We start from the raw sequence: 25,277 nt of genomic DNA, 5'->3' as shown, positions 1-25,277 counted from the left end.
TAATACCTCTACCTCCACCTCTAGCACCTCTACCTCCACCTCTAGCTGGCTGGGCGGGCGGTGGAACACTCCGTGCCTGAACCATGGCACGGGAACCCTGTTGCTGAGAACTACTCGGTGCTCGAGGGAAAAATCTAGCAATATGTCTCATGTCACCACAAGTAAAACAAGCTTTCGGCTGCTGGGCTTAACGACCCTGAAAACTCTGAAGCGGAGGTGCACTGATAGGAGCTGGCGATGCACTATAGGACTGTTGATCAGAATACTGCATGTGAGAATCACGGCCACCTGGGGCACTGTGAAAAGCATGACGTGCTGAATGAAACGGCCTGGGAGGATATCCCCTACCAAAAGAATCCCTGCCTCCAAACGAGGCACCACTAAACCTACCAGAATGACGAGGTCTCTTGTCTGACCCCTGACCACCTCCCTGTGATAGAACCATCTCAACTCTCCTGGCCACATTGGTCGCCTCCTAAAAAGAAATCTCACTCCCCGTCTCCTTAGCCATCTACAATTGAATAGGCTGAATGAGTCCCTCAATGAACCTCATCTCTCTCTCTCTCTCTCTCTCTCAGTGGGAAGTATAAAAAGAACATGATGGGCCAAGTCAATAAATCTGGTCTCGTACTGAGTAACAGTCATAGAACCCTGCTGGAGACGCTCAAACTGCTTCCGATAGTTCTCCCTCTGAATGATAGGAAGAAACCTCTCCAGAAATAGCTGAGAAAACTGATCCCAAGTCAAAGCTGGTGACCCAACTAGTCTAGCCAAACAATAGTCTCTCCACCAAGTCTTGGCAGATCCAGATAAACGAAAAGCAGCAAAGTCGACCCCATTGGTCTCCACTATCCCCGTGTTCCTGAGAACCTCATGACAGCTGTCTAAATAATCCTGGGGATCCTCAGAAGATGTACCGCTGAAAGTGGTAGTGAAGAGCTTGGTAAACCTATCCAATCTCCACAAGGCATCAGTAGACATAGTTGCTCCATCACCGGTCTAAGCTACCACACCCGGCTGAACTGCTCCAACTGGCTGAGCTGCTGGAGTCTGAAACTAGGGAGCCATCTGCTCCGAAATGCGGGTAGCAGTAGTTTAGGCTCCTCTTCCAGCCTGAGAGATGGTTGGTGTTATAGGAAGCAAGCCTGCCAGGGTGACACTCTCCATAAAGCCCACTAGACAGACCAGAGTATCCTGGAGTACTAGGATAGCAATGAAACCCTCTGGGACCTGAGCTGGGCCTACCGGAACTACTTGGGTCGGAAACTCATCATCAAACTCAACCTGAAGCTCCGCCGTTGGTGCTGCTGCTCTGGGCTGAGCTCTGCCCCTACCTCGACCTCTAGCACGGCCTCGGCTTTGCCCTCTGCCCCTCGTGGGAGCTGCGTCTAGGTGCTCGGGCTGCTGATCAGTGGATAAGGAAACGCGTGTTCTCTCCATCTGCGAAAGAATAGAGTAGAAATTCAATTAGCATTGAGAAACCAAACCACATGACAGGAAAGAATAGATGTGAGGTTTTTCCTAACTTTGTAGCCTTTGGGGGATAAATACAGAGTAGTATCAGCACAACCGACCCAATGTACTGGTAAGTGCCTAGCCTAACCTCGGCGCAGTAGTGACGAGGCTAGGACCAGACTACCAAATAAACCTGTGCAGTTAAATCATATACAACGGAAAATAAAAACAGATATTCACAGTTAAAGAGGGGGAGGGGAAAGCATGCTACGGGGAGTATCAGATAACAACAAAATACCAATGAGGAATGTAAAGAAACCAGAATTTAATTGCCAACAATAATGAGGAAAAGAAGCACAGTATTCACTTTCATTTCTTTCTTGTTGCAGGCATGCAATCCGATCCCATTTCATATATCTCGCTGCAGGCGTGCAACCCTCTCCCATTTCATATATCTCGTTGCAGGCATGCAACCCGCTCCCATTTCATATATTTTGTTGCAGGCGTGCAACGCGCTCCCATTTCATATATCTCGCTGCAGGCGTGCAACCCGCTCCCATTTCATATATCTCGTTGCAGGCGTGCAACCCGCTCCCGTTTCATATATCTTGTTGCAGGCGTGCAACCCGCTCCCATTTTATATATCTTGTTGCAGGCATGCAACCCGCTCCTATTTCAAATATCACCGCGGCGGCGTGCCACCCGATCCCATTTACAAATCAACATTAATCTTAAGAAAAATCCTGGCAAGGGAACAAGAGTATAACAACAACATTCTGGCAAGGGAGACAATATCGTAACCAATAACATCCCGGTAAAGGAAAAAATATCATAATCAATAACATCCCGGTAAGGGAAACAATATCATAAAATAATAACATCCCAGCAAGGGAACCAACAATGATAAGCATCGTATTAAGCATGAATAACCACAACGGAGTTACAACAATTACAATACTAGACTCACGGACAAGCTTGACACCGACGTATATATACTCGTCACCATGCCTATACATCGTACTCCACAATTAACACATAGAAAATAAGACACAACTCCTAATCCCTCAAGCTAAGGTTAGACCAAACACTTACCTCAATGCCACGAACACAATTCAAGCTTCAACTACCGCTTTACCTCTTATTTTCACCACCAACTCGCTTGTATCTAGCCACAATTTACTTAATGATATCAATAAATGCTAAATGAATCAATTTTAATGCATGAAAATAGGTTTTATGAAGATTTCCCCAAAAATTCAAAAATCGACCTAGGGCCCACATGCTCAAAACCCAAGGTTTGAACCAAAACCCGATTACCCATTCATCCACGAACCCAAATATATAATTTGTTTTGAAATTGGACCTCAAATCGAGGTCCAAATCCCTAAGATTTGAAAAACCTAAGTTCTACCCAAAACACCCAATTTCTCTCATGAAAACCCTTGATTTTGAGTTGAAATCATGTGAAAAGATGGTAAAAATTGAAGAAACCAAGTTAGAAATGACTTACAATCGATTTGGAGAAGAATTTTTCTTTGGAAAATCGCCCAAGAGAGTTTATCTTTTGAAAGAGTTTGAAAAATGGGAAATTTTCGGCTAAGTTATGATTTTGCAGGTCGCAGATGTCGCAGCTGCGATCAGGGTTCACAATTGCGACCCCTTCAGGACCTGCTATCTTCGCATTTGCGATCAATGTTCGCAATTGTGAACTCGCATTTGCGAAGGGATAGTCGCATTTGCGACGACTGGGGATTTCTGGGGTTTTCACATTTGCGAAGAAATGCTCGCAATTGCGAGCAAGGCTGGCCAGGGCTTATTTCGCATTTACGAAGAGCCCCTCGCAATTCCCAAGTCCACAGACCTCGCATTTGCGATCACCTGATCTCGCAATTGCGAGATCAGAGGCCAGCACCAGATCTGCAACCTGCAACTATTTTCTCTAAGTCTAAATGCACTCTGTGGCCTATCCAAAACTCATCTGAGCCCTCGGGGCTCCCAACCAAACATGCACGCAAGCCTAAAAATATCATACGGACTTGCTCGTATGATCAAATCATCAAAATAACATAAACAACTATGAATTAAACCTCAAATTCATGAAATCATTCAAAACATCAAGTTTTCCAATTTCTCAACTTTAGGTCCGTTTTATACCAAACCAACTCCGATCTTTACCAATTACAGATTTATCTTAATCATTATTTCAAACTTGTACCGGGCTTCGGAACCAAGATACGGGTCTGATATCGTCAAGAAAATGCATCAATTCGCTTCGAAAAACCTTTATGTTTTCCAGAAAATAATTTTCTTCAAAAATTCATTTTTCGGGCTTGGGACCTCGGAATTCGATTTCGGGCATACACCCAAGTCCCAAATTTTACTACGGACCCTATGAGACCGTCGGATCACGAGCACGGATCCGTTTACTAAGAATATTGACCAAAGTCAACTTAATTCAATTTTAAAAGCAAATTCCTTATTTCACTTAGTTTTCACATAAAAGCTTTCCGGAAACGCGCCCGGACTGTGCACGCAAATTGAGGTGAGACAAAGAGAGGTTTTTAAGACCTCGGATCACAGAATTTACTTGAAAAATAAGTGATGGCCTTTTGGGTCATCACACATATATTGTAGCAACCACTCTTCTTCCAAGAACAGGATCCTCTACCTTCTCCTAGCGTGATACCTTCCTAGTTTTCTATCTTTTGACTAAGCACAAGGGCAAGTTGTCTTCTTGGGTCATCAATTTCATGATAGAAAGTGTCGATGACCCCACAAGTCTTCCTTATGGTATGGTTATCACTCATCTGCTAGAAGCCAACAAGTCTTCCCTTATTGACCATCCCTACATCACTGTCACCAAGTCTTACAATTCCAGGGGATTTGCTAGCATGGGTTATATTTCTGTAAAGGGGGCCTGGGTCAAGAAACAAGAAGGTGAAACCAAGAATGTCCCCTCCGACTCCAAGGCAAAATCTTTAGTGTCTCACCCCAATACAAGTGATTCTGACCTCTTAGAAAAGCTTGTCTCCATCAGTGAAACATTGTCTATCATCAAAGACTCCTTAACCTCTATGCAAAGCAAGATTGAAGATATCCATGGAATGGCAAAGGACCCATGGTCCGACATGTCCAAGATTCGAGTGTAGATTCTCAAGACTAAAGAAAAAGCAGTTAGGGCCTTCAAAGAGATGCACGACAGAATTGATGGGGTCTTTGTCACAGTGAACGCCAGCTTGCAACACCCTTACCTATTTTCTGCATCGTTGATGTTTGGTTGTTTAAGAAAATTTCTTTTTTTGCTTTATTTTGCGACTGATGATTCAGTCATGGGTTGTACTCTTAGGACAAATACTTCTTAATTTCCTGCCTTCCTTAATTTTGTAGATGACAAAGGGGGAGAAATAGTAAGCAAGCTTAAGAGCTGTGTTTCTATGTATTCCCTGGTTTAGTGTTTCTATATTTTGTGCTCTGTTTTCCTGCAGATGTTCAACTTACAAGTACATCATACGGTATACAACTGAGGTAAAGTCGACTACAACTGAGGTACAACATAATGTTCAACTGAGGGGGAGTCGACTAGACATATCTACCAAGAAACGCATATTGAGGGGGAGTTGACCACAACACACTTAAGGTAGCTGATCAACAGGGAAGTATTTTTATTGTTATTTTGTCATCATCAAGAAGGGGGGATTGTTAGATCTAAGTTGATTTCAGTTATGCAAAATAACCAATACTCCTTATGTGCAGTAACAAGTTCTGAGCAATAGAATGGAGGCATATGGAGGCAAAAATGAATCAAATGAAAAAAAAGGAAAGAGAAGCGGAAAAATCAATCAAGGAAGCTGGCAAAATCAATCAAAAAGGATACTATAGGAAGGATCTCAATCAAAAGAGATCAAGGGCACAAAATCATCTGCTAAAGATTCTCCTATATAAAGACGTCAATCGAAGCATCAATCAAGGGATTTAGCAACGGGAATATTCTCTCATTTAAGGAAGAAATAATTCAAGCCCCGAGTCAAGGCAAGTCAACAAAAGAATCAATCTTGGAAAGAATCAATTTACGATTCCTTCTGAATTCAACTTCATTGGGTTTGCAATCTCTCAAAAAGACGTACAAGACTTGAAGGCCTCAAGAAGTATAAATACCTACTGCACCAGCCTTGGAAAGATATACTTTGATCAAACCAACTTCAATCTCTTTGTTATACTTCAAATAAAATATTGTAGTTTGCTTTAGATTTCTTGAGTAACAAAGAAGAGAAGAGAGAAAGAAAAGAATATTAATGAGGCATTGTATCAATTATAGAGAGAAGAACAAAGTGATAAAAGCTGATAGTGTATAACACCAACTCATCTGTACTAAGTTACTTCATACTCGAAAGAGATCACCTTTCACTCTAAATCCGAACCAGTATAAAAATATATTGTGTCATTTACTTTCTGCAATTTATCTTTTACATTCTGTTCCTGAAAAGTCTAGTTGACTGGAACGCAAATTAGTCGACTACCTCGAGAAAGAAAAGAAAAATTATAATCCTATCCCTCCCCCCCCCCCCCTTCCTCTCTTCCACTTTCAATAAGCTGGCAAGAACTATACAAAAGCACAAGATTGCAAAAGGTTGACCAACGAATACGATGCAAGTACAACTCTCGATTCACCACAAGTTTTCAACAAAATCGAATATACTTAAATATCAACTTTTGAATGTTAAACCATGAGAACTCGACAGTGAACAAATTTAACTAGATACATAAATAAGGAGGCTGTAATGTCGTTACTTATAAAAGACTACATTTATCATAGCCAGCTCTAAGAAGGTAAATGAAGAAACGATAGAATACAACAAAGGACAAGGCTTGATCCTTACAAAGAATAATTATAGCATGACATGGAACCATGAGATTAGCACAGACATGGTTATTTTGGGTACCAAATTCAAAATCTCAATTTCTTGTTATCTGTAGAGCAAATAATTCTCTGTGAGCTCCGGAGTTTTTCTCGTATGGGCTTGTATTGTAAATTTATCACTATTCTATTTAATCAAAACTTGCATAGTTTATTCTGAACTCTGCTTTGAATACCAGAGCTTCTTCTGACAAATCAATATCTTCTCATTCTCTACGCCATATTCTGTGTCTTCTTTATGACAGCTCCATCTCATGCCCTTAGCCATAGTGGCAATTGCATCTACAAAGTAGCTGGACTCCCGGATAATTGCATACCCATTAGGCCGCAAAATACGATCCATTTCCAGCAGTACATACTTCATTTCACATCTGTAAGATACACATAACTTATGTCAGGATCGACGCTTAGAAATGATAATTAAACTGATGGGAACATTACTTACTAAAGGATGGGGTGGGGGTTAAGCTTTAGAGGTGCAATGTTCTTACCTATGACTTTCAGAAGTGAAGAGATCGTCAAGGTGAAGGAGATCATATGTTCGAGGATACGTTGAGAAGGCCTCACACCTATATAACAACAAAGAGACTAAGTTACAAATGAATCAATCAACTGCTGCAGTTTAGGCTTCAATTTTGCAAGCAAAATCGAAATTACCAGTCATGGAATGTTCCGATGAGACCTCTGTCGTAGACCACAGTAAGCGTGTTTGCAGCATAAGAGGAAACCACATTCATGACCCAAAGTGGATCCTCAATCAGAGTAGCAGAGAAACCTCCGTACAAGGTGTTCATGTCCATCACATTTCTGATCTTCTCAGTTCCAATAGCTGGGAGCAACTTCTTGTAGTGCTTCGCTCGCACCTTCCACTTAACATCATCATGCTTGAAGGCACCCTCGCTACCTCCACGAACATCAGAAACACGTTCTGGGGCAACATGCAACCGTTGTGGCCATTTGGCTAGGGCATTCAACTTAAGCTTCTTTGCAGCTGGATTTGGCACAACTACACAAGGTCGGAGAGGAGTGTACCACGCAGAATCAGGTTCAGTACCATCATCGCACTTTGGAGGGTAATTGTCAGGGTTATCAAGTTTCTTATAGCAGCTATTGTCTGTCAATTTCTGCCACACGGCAATGTCATCCTTCTTGTTGAATAATTTGAAGCACATTGAAGTGAGCAAATCTTGCAACTTCTCATAATCTGATTTCTGCTCCTCAATGGTGGTATTCCATCCTCTCCAACGATTCTCATAGTTCACTGGTGGGCCAGAAAGGACCCAGAAACCTCCAGGGCGCAGTATACGATGTATTTCAAGAAGGTAAACTCCACCTGCCAATAGTGAAGGCTGAATTAGAAAAGCATACTGATAAAGCATTTCCAATTTCTGGCCTGCATCATATAGAAGTATAAACAGGCTGGATTTGCAACCATCCTACAGCAGAATGTGCAATCACACTATGGAATACAATCAAGATAAGCATATAACATTTTCTAAATAGGTTTCCTACCAAATTCGGTCCATGGAATTAGGCATCTTGAGCAATGAGCCATGTCAAAAGAGTTTGAAGGGAAAGGAAGACGCTGTGTGGAAATGATGCCCAGAACCGCAGGAATTCCACGTTCCAGAGCAAACTGAACTTGAGCTTCATGATTATCTCTTGGGGCAAGAGAGACTGTCAGAATTCCACGATCTAGCAGATCACCACCCCAGCTTGCCACCTAGATAAAGAAGAAAAACATAAAAGTAAGCAGGAATTCTAGATTATACGTCAATCTATCAATCAATCACACCTCAATCCCAAACGAATTCCAGACTATACATCTCAACAAAATTTCTCAGGAGAAACATCAGATAACGAAATGTTTGATTATTAAATAATTAGATAAGAAGATGTGATATGACGAACAATAAAGATCAGCTAGCAGCTGTAAACTGTTTACCAAATACATAATTAGCAGAATGGTTATGACTTCATGATCAAATTTAGCGCAACATTGAGTTGAGAGATAAATCAACCTAATATCTCGTGATAAAACATAGTGGAAGAGAAGTATGCCTGTGGATGTGGAATTCCTCGTTGACACTAATCAATGAGACTTTGCCTAGAGTGACGATGCTAGTTAAAGTGCCATACCACAAACTTAAATTTATAGGCACTCACCCCACAACCGGTATCAATGGCAGTGCGGATGGTCCCATCTGTCATTTGTGGAATCAAATCTTGCATCAGATCAACATATTTCCCAACACCATTGGGGAACATAGTACCACCACCAGGAAAGATGAACTTTTCACCTTCTTTTATCAGCCAATGTTGATTCGATTTTTGTTTATTAATCCAATCATACGGGACATTCCTGAAGCCAGATCAAAATTAGCAAAAATCAATGTTTACGAATGAATCCAACAACAAAACATAGACAAACAAAGATATCGAACATTAGTATTACCTGTACCAACATTCATTTTTGCTCTTAGGCCATCTTATTGGCACTTTATAGCCATCTGGTGGGGGGACCAAGCATTCCTTCCTTTCAAAAGTAGGAGGGCAATGGCGTTCCATGAAAGTAAGTCGATGAAGACCATACTTCTTCCATCTCTGCAATAGCAGCAATAGATGGTTGAGTACACATCAAAGAATAAAGTTAACAAGAACTAGATTAGTCAAGAAAACAATACCCTTGGATCTGTGCATGGAGTATAGTCCTGATAGTCAGCACTACATTCAGAAAAGGAAACGGCTTTGGTCTGTAGAGGACCAGCAGCATTCCCTATGGGAGTTTCAGTTTCATCTTCCCTGTTAACCTCCTTAGTTGCATATCTCTCCTTTTCGGAGCAAAAAATTCCACCAAGATAGAATGAAAACCCACAGAGCACCACAACCATTAACGCCACGGGAATTTTCCAGGAATTTTTATCCGGTGGATATGGTTTTCCATCTTTGTGCCCCATGTTGTCACTTTTTATTGATTACTTACCTGCATAAGAAGCAAACAACATGGTTAAAATCATTTCCACTCATACAAACATTTGAAATTGATTACAAATCCTAGCTTCTTTAGATGGATCTTCAAGAAAAACAATAGAATGTAAACATAACACTTAACTATTAAGGCAAAAAAGTTTTTAATAACAGAATAGAATAGAGTCACAACTAAGAATACAGTACTCTACTACCTTTACAACTGGAAAACTCACAAGTCCAAACAATAAACAATGAGAAAAGCATAGGCCCATACAGATCTAATGGTCAGAGGCAGCCACTAATAACTAACTAATGAAAACCATGAGATCTGTTAAGACTAAAGACTTTACATGTCACCTCATCTTTATATTCAACACATGACATAGGGACCCCCAAGAGCTTTATCAAATTCAGCTGAGGGCCCTCCAAAAGCCTCTAAAAAGGTTGAATTATGAAACCAAACTACTAATGCTTTTGCATCTAACTTGAACTGTGTAAAAAAAAAAACAAATACCAAGAGTAGTTGACGAAGAAATTTATGGTTTGAAACTCATTGGTTGAATGGCTTGTTATTTATTCCCAAAATAAACTTGCCGACAAAGTAATAACAGAAGAGAAAAAGATATTAAATGCAAGAATACCTTAAATAGAAACAAAAAGATTCAATCTTTATGGTCATTTCGTTCCTCTAAAACCAAATCTTGCAGAATATTGTTCATCTTAATTCAAGAAAAAAAGTTAAAACCAATAACCTTTTTCACCAAATTATAGAAAATCCAATGGTGAAAAAGACAGCAAAGGTCACAATGCCAGGATCTGAAAAAGATCTGACACGGAAAAAAAAGAAGAAGATAGAACCCAGAGTGTCCTAATAATTCAGCTTTTACAGGAAAGAAATGCACAGCAATTGGAAGATTAGAAGAAGAAAAAAATTACCTCTAATATTACGTGTCCGATACAATTATATATCAGACAAAGATTAAAACCCCAAAAATTCTCCGCTATCACTGTGACTTAAAAAATCTATTCAAGAATGTATTAATGGGTCGAGAAAAATGGACCTACGAATGACAAAGAAGAAAGAGGAGAGAAGATATATGAATATGTGTGTATCTGCAAAGCTAAGTTCGCATATATGTATACAAAAAAGATAGGAGAATTAAAGATTTATAAAAAGAAAATAGTGTAATAATATAGTAGTAGAATGTGATGGTTCCTGGTTATTGGCCTTATGCCTAGTTAGGTGTGAGGCGTATCCAGGATTTTAATATCATGGGTGCACTATTATTTTTAAGGGGTCATTTGGTATGATGCATTAGATAAAATAATGTTTGCATTAGCTTTGAGTATTAATAATACCTTATTTGGTAGACATTTTGAACCTATGCATTAGTTATGCAAGCATTAGTTGGTATTATCCTATGCATAATCAATGCATAGAAAACCATGGTATTAGCAATGCAATGAGTTTTAATGCATATATTAGCTTAGCTAAAGACAAAATTGTCCTTCAAAATTTATGTTTGATTAAAATATACTAGTTATTATATTAATGCAAGTTTAAAATAATTCAAATAGTGAGAAATAAAATTATATCTCTAGTAAATAAATAAATACTTAGCATATTTCCTTTTTTATAAATAAATATTTAGTTCTATTTTACAATATAGGTAGACAAATCAAATAATTTTTTAAAACTTTTTCATATAAAAATATTTCTCAACATATGTTTTTTTAAAAAGTTTGAGTGATTGACTAGTTTTGAGGGTATTTTTGTAAACAAGCAATTCTTTTAGAAATTGTGCAATGCTTTAATACATCAAACCAAACAATGGATAAGAAATATGTCAGCATAACTAATACCAGCATAACTAATGCAAGCATAACTAATATCAGCATTACTAATACACCATATTCAACATTATTCTTATGCACCCTACGAAACGACCCCTAAGATAGATGTTTGGTTCCATTATATAAAATTTTATGATGGCGGCAAGTTGACGAGCAAACTATATTAATATTATATTCGTAAAAAATATTATTCACTTTACAATTGTCCTCGACGAGTTTTTATTGAAAATAATCAATAATAACATCATTACTTATAGTTTTAAATATCGCACGCTCTATATAGCAAATTAAACAATCATTCAAAAAAGTTTATCAAACCTCTGACCTTGGTGACAAAAAGAAGATAAGAGGGGCACTTAGTCACCAATGCACCAAACCAAGCACTTGAGCATGGATGGCCACAAATATATTTAATCACATAATTGAAAAATTAGTATTTTATACATAGTCTAGGGAGGGGAGCATGGGTGCATGTACCCCACCCCTCCACGTAAATCCGTCTCTGTGTATTTGTAGTTTGGAATCTATTACAATTACCTCTTCGTCATGGTCCCTTCCATTCTTCTCCCTTTCCTCTCTCTGTTCCTTGTCTGTCTACGTACATCAACAAAAAGAATCTCCCGTTCTCTCTCTCTCTGTTTCTGGGTAAATTCTTGATCAGGTAAACGGTGAAAAAATAATGATTTCTACCATTGAAATGATTCTCACCCACGATGTAAGGGGTGTCTTCTCTTTTTCTTTTCTTTCGTTTTCAAGTTGAATGGTATTATTATTATTATTATTATTATTATTATTATTATTATTATTATTATTATTATTATTATTATTATTATACTGCGTATAGGTTGTACGTTAACAGCTTGTTTGGATGGTTGTTACCCATTGTATTTTACATCGTATTTGTTACTTTAAATATGTTTTGATTGTTACTTAAATTTTATTGTATCGTATCATTAAATCCGTCGTTACGTAACGACGAAAAGTGCCCACTTTATGTAATGACCGATTTGGTGTGGTCGCATCGTTATCTTATCTTTTTCTCTCAATCTCACCCTTTATTATTATTAAATAATTTTATTTTATCATTTATCCTACCTTTTTACATAGTAATTTTACCCTGTATCATAATTTTTCGTTATAATATTACAAATTTATTCTTAATATTGCTGGTGCATGATATCATGAAACGATGGCAAACGACACAATCTATCCAACTATTATTTTTATCAAACGATATAGTACAACACAATACAATACGATACGATACATTATGAAATAATAACAATCATCCAAACAAGTAGGAAGGGTCGTTTGGTTTCGATATAGAAATAATTTGTCTTAGCAAAATTCCCCATAACATTATACATTTGTTTGGTTTGGGCATAGAAATAATCTATCTCGTCAATAAAGTCTCGTATAAGATAATATAGTGTTTGATAGACAATATTAAATAGTATTCGCATCAAATTATTACGTAAAAATAAAAATATATTTATTAGCGCATAAATTAAACTATTTAAAGATAAAAATACTTTTTTAGAGTAATTACTTAATGTATGTATATTGTAAGCATGTAATTTTTGACCCGTGTAAATTTTAAAGTTAGTTTTAGTATTTTAATATTTTAAAATATTTACTTGACTTTATTTTAATATAATTTTAATCTTTTTACTTTTAGTCCTAAGACATAAAAAAACATAAAATAGTTTTATTTATTGTGTTTATCGCTTTTCTATATTTTTATCTTTAGTTTAAGATCAATTAGTATATTTTTATTCATGGTATCTTAATTTTATCGTGACTTTAGTCTATTTTCTTTACTTTTTACTTTATTGTTATAACATTTAAAAATACAAAAAAAAAAAGTAGTTTCATTTTAAAATTTTGTTTATTTACTTAACTAAGTTTAATTAATATTTTGGTAGGATTTTTGAGTTTGTCTTTGTCCAACAAGAAAATTTGTAGGCCCAAAGGTGTGAGTCCATTTCTTTTAACTTAAACCCAATTATTCTTAGCCCATTCTTCCCAACCCATTAGCCCATTTATGTGCAAGATTTAATCCTAGCCATCTATTTCCTTCTAATCCAATGGCCTTCATCCCTCCCCACCTTCATATAAAATAGCCAATTATAGAAACCCTATCTTCATCTTCCATCTTGAACCACAAAAACAACACAGCCGAGAACCACCGAAAATTCCCCTCCATCGGCTCTCTTCTGCTTCAGGACCAAAGAACCACATCTCGTCGGAACCCTCGATTCCAAGATCAAATCGCCACACCACCTTCCCCTATTAAACTCCAATTTCGCAATTAAAAATCTTCTATTTCTAGTTCTACACCTTTCGAATCCTTTAACTCATAGAAGCTCAGATTGTTGAACTAATTTTGGCCACTAATGAGTTGGATTGGGGAGCTCAGCAATGAGCTCATTCGTTGAGGTTGCCGTTCGTTCAACCCTATTCAAATCGATTGGAAGCAATGAACTATTATGTTCGAATTCTAGTTGTCGTTCGTTCAATTTGGTTGCCGCTACTGTTGTTCGTTTCTTTTGGATCATTTTGAGTTTATGTTTATTTCTTTTTTGCTGCAAAAAATTACGGAGTTTGACTGAGGTTAAGCTGAGTTCGAGTTCGTCGGCGAGTTTCAGTCTGTTGGCCTTGGTCGAGTTTTCTTATTCCCGGTTCAGTTTGGATTCAATCCAATTTCTTAGAAGAAAATTACCATTAAAGGTCTAATCCTCTTTCTTCCTTTTTTTCCTTGTGCATTTTTATGTTATAACTTTGATGCAGATTGCTTGACTTTGCAAACTGGTTTTGTGGCTTAATTTATATGTTTATATTTTCTTGGCAAAATAGTTATTGTGCTTTGGAGTCACTTATTCTTTAATTGAGAATATAAGAAACGAATTGAATTTGGGTTATGGGTTTAGTTAAAAATTGAAATTGAAGACGACACTATTTTGAAGACATGGAAGTGATTTGAACTTAAGAATGCTTTGATTAATTTCTTGTTTGATTTTATTCTATTAATGGACGTGGGATCGGGATTTAAAGGAGCAGAATTGAAATTTGAATATAACATGTTGGCTACTTTATTACTTCGATCGCTACGAGCATGTTTAGGCTGCCAACATTTGGGTAGGCAAACTTTAGGTCTTTTCATTTATTTAGTTCGGGGCGAGAGGTCGTTCCCTTTAGTTCATTTGCAGGGAAAATGCCCCGTAGACTTGTATATATTTATTCGGGGCATGCCCCGTAGTATTTGTATTTGGAGGCCGAAAGTAGAACTCGTAGTATTTTTATTTTATTTCCATTTTTCATTTTTTTTATTAGGTAGGGATGACCTCGAGCCTCTTGTGTGTTTATTTTTCTTTGTTGTGTTTATTTTACCTTAATTCGAATATTCTAAAAGCCGACTAAATCAAGTACGCAACCGTGACTTTCACGGGACTTGGGGAGTGCTTAACACCTTCTCCCCGAGTCAAATGAGCCCCCTTACCCGAATCTCTGGTGCAGACTTAGTTTTGAAGTCCATGTATTTTGAAAGGAGAAATTGCTTTTGAACAGTGGCCTGGCACACCGAAACCCAATGCTAGGTGGAGGCTCTGAGTTATTTTCTTTTGAACACAATTTTGTCATTTTTTAATTAAAAACCCTTTGAGCTTTACTAAATCTTTTTATTATTTTAAGAGGGTTAGTGAGGTTGGTTAAACATGGGTGTGACATCTCTGGCGACTCTGCTAGGGAATCTTGCAGGTTCGAGCTGGTATTTGATCTTGTTGGCTTTTAGGATATTCGGTTGAGGTATTTGTTTTCTTTATTTGCTTTGTTTATTTGTTTTGTTTGTCTTATTTCCTTGCTTTGTTGGTTATTTGTTTATCGCTTTTCTTAATGTGTTACTGTTTTATAAACTGTCATCATGTGCATAACCATGGGTCTTCTTTCTACAACAAGTCTCGGAGTACGCATCACGTGCACGAACTCTTTGTTGAGTCACCCTTAATTTAGGAGGGGCCGTCGGACGTATGGAGTGGGTGGAAAGCTTGAGCAGCCACCATCGACCATACGCTCCCCCGAATTGCCTTGTTAGTGAACCCCAAACTTAGGTCAGCCTTTAGGTCATTTTTATTTGCATCATGTCATTTAGACCTAACAGGGCTCGGTCCCAGGTACCGTGTCTCTTTGTAGGAAGCTTATCCAAATTTTGTCAAAATGGGCTCATGGCCCAAAAAGACATTCAATCATCCCGATGTAATACATGTTGCATCTTTGAGGGTAAAAAGGTCATTTGGCGGACCGATGCTTGGGAAAGAATGGTGAAAGACGAAGCAAGTAGGGCCCTGTTATATTTTTCTTTCACTACTTTTTTAAAAAAATGAAAATGAAAAATCCAAAAAGATTTTACATTTTCCATCATTTTCCAAAAATTCAAAAAAAAAAAAGAGAAAAGAAAATCCAAAAATAGTTTACATTTTCCATCATTTCTCAAAAAGACAAAAATATGGTTTTTCCAAATTAGTTGGTTTTTTTTTAAAGGCTTTCTCCCATGACCAATCTTCCCGAACTACGCGAACCTGATTCTCGTCTTCTGGGGCGGGATACGTAGGAAACCCACATAGGGTCCGGTCTTCCTAGTAGGTCTTAGGTTCTTGGCTTTCGGGGTCGTAGCCAAATCTTGCATGTATAGCCATATTTGGCCACATTGGCCGTTTTTGCAAAAATAGAAGTATTTTCTCAAAATAGTTTGTTATCTCTTGTCTTAGGATCTTGAGTCTACAATAAAGTGTCCTCTTAATTCTAAGGTTCATTCCTGTCAAATTTGCATGTCTAGCCATTTTTGGCCACATCGGCCATTCTTGCAAAATAGGGTTATTTTCGCAAGAGTGGCTCAATTACCCATGTCTTAGGATCTTGAGTTTATAACTTAGTGTCATATCACTTTAAGGTCCATCCATGTCGCGTTTGCGTCCCTAGCCACATTTGGCCACATCGACCATTTTTGCAGAAAAGGGTCCATTTCTGCAAAGTAATTTTTAAGACCATGATTGTTGGGATATTAGAGTCATGTAAGCTTTAAATGGAGTATTTTTCATGCATTAGGGGTCAACTTTGTCAAGTTTGCGCTAATAGCCACTTTCAGCCACTTAGGCCATTTTGCAAAATATAGCCAAGTTGTGTCCTGCATTTGTCGACTAGGAAATGTGGTGGGGTCATGTAGTGTCCCGAGCCGCTAACCATGTTTGCTTCATTCAGGTATGGACCCGCTGATTCGATCCAAAGTGCTGATGGTAGTAAAGATTCCTAGGAAGTTGATCAAGTGGTGGAAAATGTTTTCATCGTTAGAGCAGCATGAGTTAATGCAGAAATTGGGCACCCTAACTTCCCTTCTTGATATCACACCCCGCCCAGACTTAGTGGAGGCGATGCTGACTTATTGGGATCCGCAAAATTTGATTTTCAGATTTGGAGAGTGTGAGATGACTCCTACCTTGGTGGAAATGTCTGGTCTCACTCGTTTAAGCTATATAGGCAAGTACATGATACTTCCTCGAGACCACTCTAGGACAAGATTCCTCAGCGACCTAGGCCTGTAAGATAATAAGCATTTAAAATGTCTCGAGCAGTCCTGGATATCCTTGGATTATTTTTTTGCTAGATTTGGACCACATGATAGTTTTGATATCTTTTGGGATGAGTTCTGCACAACCAAGGCAAAGTGGCAAAGACGTCGCCTCAAAGCTTTCAGCCTTGCTTTGTTGGGATTATTGGTTTTTCCATTAGATAAGAGGCACATTAGTACCCATCTACAGTCAGTGGTAATGGCACTATTTCATGAGAAGCAACGCAAAACCGTTACCGTTGTGCCGATGATCTTAGCAGAGTTGTACCGAGCCCTGAGTGAGGTTAGGGGAGGTGTCAGATATTTTGAGGGAAGTAACCTTTTGCTACAGCTGTGGATGATGGAGCATTTGCACACCGCTTCCTTACTTTGTCTCATCGACCGTGCCTTGAGGGATCGGGTGGTATGCATCGAATGCAGGATGAAATCTCCTAAGCTTACGTACCCAGTAGGCGTCACGGCTTGGATTGAGTTCCTTGGTTTGAGGACAAATGGGAATGTTTTGTGGGCTTACCTTTGGCTACCTTTGGATGATATCTTGGTAGGGTGCCTCATTCAGCCTTTCCTGATGCTGATAGGACTCAAGTGTGTCAGGCCGTACACTCCCGTTAGGGTAATGCGACAATTGGGCAGAAGACAAGAGGAGCCTCCAACTTAGAACCTTCGAAGGCACATCATAAATTTTAGCAAAAAGGCGGCTGATGAAATCAAGTATGTGAAATATTGCAACAATGCAAAGAGGATGAAGAAAAATACATTAGTAGAGGACGTTGGCAGGCCCGAGTGTACTCAGGAGTACTTGATTTGGTTACAGTCCGTCCCTCCAGGGGTCAGCATCCCATTGTCAGCCCAACTCAGGGTCGGGCAGTTCAGACAGATGATTTTGGGGAGGCATCAGACCAAGATCCCTGGGATAAGCTTGAGTTGATAAAGTCTCAGTTAGCGGGATTGGCAGCAAACGTGGAGCAGCATAGCCAGTATTTGTTAGGGTCGGCCTTCAGGATGCGGGGGAACACGCCAAGGCCTTTATTCCCAGCATCGGTGTTTCTTTACGAGGCATGTTACAGAGTTTGAGCATGACGGACAGCCCAGGACTATCCCGGTCAGGACAGTCGCATTCAGGAGAAGCTTGAAGAGTCATTCTATTTAGGTGTTTTGAGATAGTCTTATGTTGTCTTTTACTTTCGTGTCTTGTCTAGAAGTACCGAGTCCTTTAGGTAATGTCAGAGTCTGTCGTAGTGTAGTTGAGTCTATCATGTCTTTCATTATCGTATTTCCCTTTGTATTTTAATATCAAAAAGTTTTAATTGAAAAATCCCAAAAAGATTTTGTTTTCAATTTAATTTCCACCACTTCTCCAGAACTATGCTTGGTCTGATTCATGAGGGACATGATACGTAGGCAACCTACATCGGGTTCGATCAAATCATTTTTGGTTCGAAATAAAAAGAGAAAGAAAAAGAAAAGATTGATAAGAGGTGTTGGAAAGAAAGAGAAGAAAGGATTGAAATGAGTAAATTGGGATGATGCCATATGACCTTGCGACCCTCAAAGCCATTTTAGAACCGTTGATTGTTGCCAGGTGCATTGCACGTAATGTGATATTACTATTTGATAAATGCTCTAATGCTAACATGGTGGTTTTGTGTTGTTGTCCTCTGTTATCTCTATTAAGTTTCAGGAAGGTGGTTAGTTTGTTGGCATCCTGGCAAGTCATCCATACAACACCCGATCAAAGCTCAAACAGTCATGGTTAGCAAGGAAACAGACTGGAGTTGTAGACCCACTAAGGGAGATTGTTGAGTCAGAATCGGAACTGCAAAAGGAGGTCCGGAGGTTGAAGCATCAGATGGCAGAAATGTATCAAGCCTGGATTAAGGGACATCCTCCACCCTCGTTCCCTACCAACTACACAGAAAACCCTGCTTCCATTCCACCACTCTATCAATCACAGATGCCCAATACCATTGATCTTTCCCCACAACACGTACCTGGCTTTACCCCTTACCACAACTACCCCGGCACTTCAGCCCAAACTGTTCATGCTCCGCCAGCCAAAACAACCTCATACCCTGCTCCGACATCTGCTCCTATTTTTGTACCCCCTCCACAAGCTACCCTCCACCGATCCTCTAGTGAGCCTGCATTCCCCGCTACAGATGCCCACTACTATGCAACGGATCCCACCTTCAAAGTCCCAGATCCTTACTCTTACAATCCCCAATTTGAGCCTCATGTTGAAACTGACTAACTACCCAAGAACGCAGAGCAAGAAGAGATGTTTAGGAAGGTACAGAGTCTGGAGAAATCATTGAGAAATATGCGAGGGTTGGGAAACCAAGCGAGTGTAGCCTATAAGGATTTGTGTTTGTTCCCCGATGTCCAATTGCATGACGGGTTCAAGATACCCAAGTTTGACTTGTATGACGGACATGGGGATCCTGTAGCTCATCTGAGAGGTTATTGTAGTAAAATGAGAGGCGCCGGGGGAAAAGATGAATTACTGATGGCATACTTCAGCCAAAGTCTAAGTGGGGAAGCTTTAGAATGGTACACCCGCCAGGACACCAGCAGGTGGTACACTTGGGACGATATGGCTCAGGCCTTTGCCCGGCACTTTCAGTACAATATAGACATTGTTCCAGACTGCCTATCTCTGACCAAGGTGGAAAAGAAACCCAGTGAAAGCTTTAGAGAATATGGGCTCCGATGGAGGGAGCAAGCTGCATGAGTCAATCCTCCGATGGAAGAGGACGAGATGGTTAAATACTTTCTTCAAGCCCTAGAGCCCACTTACTATGGCCACTTGATCTCAACTATTGGTAAGTCTTTCAATGATGTGGTGAAGATGGGAGAAATGGTGGAAGAGCGGCTCAAATCGAGTAAGATCATGAGCTATTCTGCTATAAAAGCAACCACCCAGGCAATCCAGAGTGGTACCGGAAGGTTGCTAGGCAAGAAGAAGAAGGAAGATGTTACTATGTTTGTCTCTGAATCATGGCATTGCCAGAGGGGTTCACCTCATCAGTACATCCATCCTCGACCCCGACCCCAAGCCTACGCCCAAGCTCCATATAATCCACCTCAACATTACTTTTCCCCGCAAAACCCCCAATACTCAGCCAGGCCATCCCAATACCTTGTTCACCACGCACAGTCATATGCTCAACCCCCTCCTTACCCGCAATGGCGTGCTCCAGCTCTGCAAAATATCTACCCAGCTCCACAAAATACCTATCCACCCCCACAACCCTATTAAAACCCCACTGGTTCAAATTTTTGATCAAGGCCAGAGTATAGGAGAGAGAGGCAGCAGCGGAAACAAACTTTTACCCCGCTTGGAGAATCCTATGCTAGTCTGTTTCAAAGGTTAAGGCAGTTGGACGTCTTGAGGCCGATTGAGTCAAAGATACCAAATCCCCCTCCAAAAAACCTCGATTATTCCCTAAGATGCGCCTATTGTTCTGATGCTCCAGGGCATGACATAGAGAAGTGTTGGCATTTGAAACGGGCAATCCAGGAGCTCATTGATACAAACCAAATTGTAGTCCAAAGCCCAGATGCACCAAACATCAACCAAAACCCTTTGCCAGCCCATGCAGAGACGCACATGATTGAAATAGTTCACAAGGACGGGGAGCCTAAAAAGTCTTCTAAGTCTGTCATGATGATTCAGGCCAGTGAAAGCAATTTGGTTAAAGCTCCAGACTTTACCAAAGCAACGCCCTTGACAGTTGAAGGGATGACAGAAAAGCCGAGCTCACTCAATTCGAAACCACCAGTGTTGGTCATGAAAGGGCTATCGAAAGATATCGGGGCAAGTCCGAAAAGTTCAAAGGTGGTAGTACCAAGGATTTCAAGTAAGTCTGTCATAGTTGTGAAGAGGGCTCCTACTACCCCTATCATCATTAAACCAGTAACCCAGCTTCCAGTGGTGGATGCCAAGGCTGTTCCATGGAATTATAAACAAGTGATAGTGACATACAAAGGAAAAGAAATAGAGCAAGAAGTCAATGAAACTGGAGGATTGACTCGTTCTGGGAGATGTTTCACCCCAGAAGAATTAAGGAAAGCCAAGCCATTCAAGGATAACCCAATGCCAGTAAAGAAATCGGTCACTGAGGAAGAGGCTGAGAAGTTCCTGAAAAAGATGAAAGTGTAGGATTATTCCATTGTGGAGCAGTTAAGGAAAACACCAGCTCAGATTTCTCTTTTGTCTTTGTTGATACATTCAGATGAACATCGCAGGGTCTTGATGAAGATTTTGAATGAGGCACATGTTCCTGATAAGATCACACTGAACCACCTGGAAAAGATAGCTGGCAGGATCTTCGAAGCAAATAGGATCACTTTCTCGGACGATGAACTTCCTATGGAGGGTACAGAACACAATCGAGATCTTTATCTCACGGTGAAGTGTGAAGATTCTGTTGTCTCAAGGGTTTTGGTTGATAATAGATCTAGTGCGAATATTTGTCCCATGTCTACTCTGCAAAAACTGAAGATTGGCACCGAAAGAATCCACTTGAACAATATGTGTGTCCGAGGATTTGATGGGGGAGGTAAAGATTCTGTTGGAGATATAATGCTCGAATTGTCAATAGGGCCTGTTGAGTTTATCATGGAATTCCAAGTGTTAGATATGGCTGTCCCTTACAATCTATTGTTGGGCAGGCCCTGGATACATGCTGCTAAGGCAGTCCCGTGTTCTCTACACCAAATGGTGAAGGTTGAATGGGACACGTATTAAATAGTTGTGCACGGTGATGAAGACTTGTCAGCCTGTAATGATACCATTGTTCCGTTCATCGAAGTTGAAGATGATAAGGGACCTTGGGTCTATCAAACTTTCGAAACAGTGTCTGTTGAGAAAATTCCTGAAGGAAAATGCATTCTGGGTCCTAAGCTATCCTCCGCGTCCGTCATAGTTGTGAATGAAATGTTGAAGAATGGTTTTGTGCCGGGCAAGGGCCTGGGCTCATCTCTGCAGGGTATTGTGCATCCAGTGCGCCCCAGTGGGAATCCTGGTACATTTTGTTTGGGATTCATGCCCACAGAGAAGGACGTGAAAAGGGTTAAAAATCTAAAACAGAAGGTATGGTCGCTCCCCAAGCCTGTCCCACACATCTCTAAGTCTTTTGTCAAGCCAGGGGCCGAAAAGCCTCCAACCTCCTCAATCCCAAACCCCGTGGTTGATGTTGATGAAGAGTTGATCAAGAGGTTCCAAAGTCTATTCGAAGAAGTCAATATGGTAGAAGTTGGTGAAGGCTCTAGTAATGCAAATGTACAGTTCGTTGCCCCAAACGTAAAGCTTAGCAATTAGGAAGCTACTCCTCTCCCCACCAGGAAGGAGTTTTGGTAGTTTGCTTTGTTTTCCTTTCTGTTATCTGGGTTATTCCAGGGTTGAAATCCAGATTTTTAGTTTTGCTTGTTTTGATGTTCAAACCCTTCTATCCTTTTATTTTCAATGAAATGCAATTTTTCGTTTTCCGTAATTCTTAATAGTGTTTTATTTTGTTCTTTTTTCTTTTGTACAGTTCTTTTTATGCTGGTTGCAGTGACATGACATGCATGAAGAGTTTTCAGCCGAGTCTTAAAAGCCAATATAATTCTGAAATAACAATCCAAGAAGTAGAATATGATGATGAAATAGAATATGATGAAGAAGCAGCATTTGAGGAAATCAGTAAAGAGCTAAAACAATTTGAAGAAAAACCAAAGCCTAATTTGAGTGAGACCGAAGCAATCAATTTAGGGGACCAGGATGATGTTAGGAAAACCAAGATAAGTGTGCATTTAGAGCCTCAAGTTAAGGAGGCAATAATCAAAACATTGTTTGAGTACAAATATGTCTTTGCATGGTCATATGATGATATGCCGGGCCTGAGCACTGATCTGGTAGTTCATAAATTGCCAACTAATCTAGCATTCCCTCCTGTCAAGCAAAAGTTGCGAAAGTTCAAGACTGATATGAGTGTGAAGATCAAAGAAAAAATCACAAAGCAGCTTACTGCAAAGGTCATTCGGGTCACTCGATATCCCACTTGGTTAGCCAATGTTGTGCCAGTACCAAAGAAGGATGGTAAGACCAGGGTCTGTGTTGATTACCGTGATCTTAACAAAGCAAGCCCAAAGGATGATTTTCCATTGCCGAACATTCACATTCTGATCGATAATTGTGCCAAGCATGAGATTGGGTCTTTTGTGGACTGTTATGCGGGATATCACCAGATCTTGATGGATGAGGAAGATGCAGAAAAGACAGCGTTCATCACGCCATGGGGAACATATTGTTATCGGGTAATGCCATTTGGTTTGAAGAATGCTGGGGCAACTTACATGAGGGCGATGACCACCATATTTCATTACATGATACACAGGGAGATTGAGGTTTATGTAGATGATGTGATCATAAAGTCAAAGAAGTAGTCTGACCATGTTAAGGATTTGAGGAAGTTTTTCCAAAGACTCCGCAGGTATAATCTCAAGCTCAATCCATCGAAATGTGCATTTGGTGTCCCGTCGGGGAAGCTGCTGGGATTCGTGGTTAGCAGATGCGGCATTGAGTTAGATCCATCGAAGATCAAAGCCATTCAAGAGTTACCGCCGCCAAAGAACAAAACAGAGGTGATGAGTTTTCTTGGAAGGTTAAATTACATTAGCAGGTTCATTGCTCAGCTCACGATAACCTGTGAGCCCATCTTTAAGTTGCTGAAGAAGAATGCTGCGGTCAAGTGGACTGACGAATGTCAAGAAACATTTCATAAGATTAAGAGGTACCTGTCGAATCCACCTGTGCTGGTCCCACTAGAGCCTGGAAGACCTTTAATTCTCTATTTGACAGTCTTGGATAATTCCTTTGGCTGTGTATTGGGTCAACATGACATCACGGGAAAGAAGGAGCAAATAATCTATTATCTCAGTAAGAAGTTCACTCCCTATGAGGTTAAGTACACTCTGCTTGAGAGGACATGTTGCGCCCTGACTTGGGTGGCACAAAAGTTAAAGCATTATCTATCGTCCTACACTACTTACCTCATTTCTCGCATGGATCCTCTAAAGTATATCTTTCAGAAGCCTATGCCCACGGGAAGACTGGCGAAGTGGCAGATTTTACTTACTGAGTTTGACATCATCTATGTGACTCGGACCGCAATGAAGGCCCAAGCCTTGGCCGACCACTTGGCCGAGAATCCGGTGGATGATGAATATGAGCCACTGGAGACTTATTTTCCTGATGAAGAGGTCATGTATGTTGACGAGGTTGACCGAGATGAAAAGCTAGGTTGGAAACTCTTCTTTGATGGAGCTGCTAACATGAAGGGTGTCGGAGTAGGGGTTGTACTCGTATGTGAAACAGGGCAACACTACTCTATAACAGCCCAGCTTCGATTTCATTGCACCAACAATATGGCCGCGTACGAAGCATGCATTCTAGGTTTGAGGTTAGCTGTAGGCATGGGAGTCTAGGAAATAGTGGTTCTGGGAGATTAAGATTTTTTGGTTCATCAGATTCAAGGAGAATGGGAGACTCGAGATTTGAAGCTCATACCGTACCGACAGTGTCTGCATGATCTTTGTCAATGGTTCAGGCCGGTTGAATTTAGACATATTCCCAGGATTCATAATGAGATTGTTGATGCCTTGGCTACTCTGGCGTCAATGTTACATCATTCGGACAAGGCTTATGTCGACCCCATGCATATCCAAGTTCATGATCAACATGGTTATTGTAATGTGGTGGAAGAGGAAATCGATGGCGAACCTTGGTTCCACGATATCAAGGAATACATCAGGTCGGGGGTATATCCCGTACATGCTACAGGTGACCAAAAGAAAACCATTCGACGTCTGGCTAGTGGATTTTTCTTGAATGGAGGAATCTTGTACAAGAGGACTCCGTATTTAGGACTGCTGAGGTGCATAGATGCTAAAGAAGCTTCAACTATCATGGCCGAAGTGCATTCTGGAGTTTGCGGGCCGCATATGAACGGGTATGTCTTGGCAAAGAAGATACTTAGAGTAGGTTATTATTGGCTCACCATGGAACGGGATTGTATTAGTTTTGTTCGCAAGTGTTATCAATGCCAGGTACATGGTGATTTGATTCATTCTCCCCCATATGAGTTACACACAATGTATGCACCTTAGCCTTTTGTTGCTTGGGGCATGGATGTTATTGGACCAATTGAGCCGGCAACGTCAAACGGGCATAGGTTTATTCTGGTGGCCATTGATTACTTTACCAAGTGGGTCGAAGCTGTAACTTTCAAGTCCGTGACCAAGAAGGCGGTGGTGGATTTTGTTAATTCAAATATCATTTGTCGGTTCGAAATTCCCAAGATGATCATCACAGACAATGCTGCTAATCTCAACAGTCATTTGATGAAAGAGGTATGGCAACAATTCAGGATCATGCATCGGAACTCCACTCTGTATCGCCCCAAGGCAAATGGAGCTGTT

At 40.1% G+C, this 25,277-nt stretch overlaps 1 protein-coding gene across 4 annotated transcripts; it reads right to left on the bottom strand.

Moving 5' to 3' along the window:
• Nucleotides 1–6,129: 6,129 nt before the first annotated feature.
• LOC107793763 (putative methyltransferase PMT21) lies at nt 6,130–10,501 on the bottom strand. 4 transcript variants are annotated; one of them, XM_016616192.2, is made up of 8 exons: nt 10,277–10,501; nt 9,055–9,353; nt 8,826–8,974; nt 8,537–8,732; nt 7,883–8,093; nt 7,028–7,703; nt 6,862–6,939; nt 6,130–6,741 (listed from the first exon to the last, which is right to left on the bottom strand). In XM_016616192.2, exons 2-8 carry the CDS (start codon nt 9,325–9,327, stop codon nt 6,522–6,524), a joined length of 1,803 nt encoding a protein of 600 aa, XP_016471678.2. In that variant the 5' UTR covers nt 9,328–9,353; nt 10,277–10,501; the 3' UTR covers nt 6,130–6,521. The 4 variants fall into 4 exon arrangements, with proteins under 4 accessions (XP_016471678.2, XP_016471680.2, XP_016471679.2 ...); XM_016616194.2 differs by lacking the exon at nt 10,277–10,501 and adding an exon at nt 9,982–10,200; XM_016616193.2 differs by lacking the exon at nt 10,277–10,501 and adding an exon at nt 9,553–9,885.
• Between the last annotated feature and the right edge of the window lie 14,776 nt (nt 10,502–25,277).

Source organism: Nicotiana tabacum, chromosome 1, assembly GCF_000715075.1.
Source record: "Nicotiana tabacum cultivar K326 chromosome 1, ASM71507v2, whole genome shotgun sequence".
Taxonomy (NCBI): Eukaryota; Viridiplantae; Streptophyta; class Magnoliopsida; order Solanales; family Solanaceae; genus Nicotiana; species Nicotiana tabacum.
The sequence above is the reverse complement of the archived record's forward strand: the minus strand, read 5'-3'. Positions and strand labels throughout refer to the sequence as shown.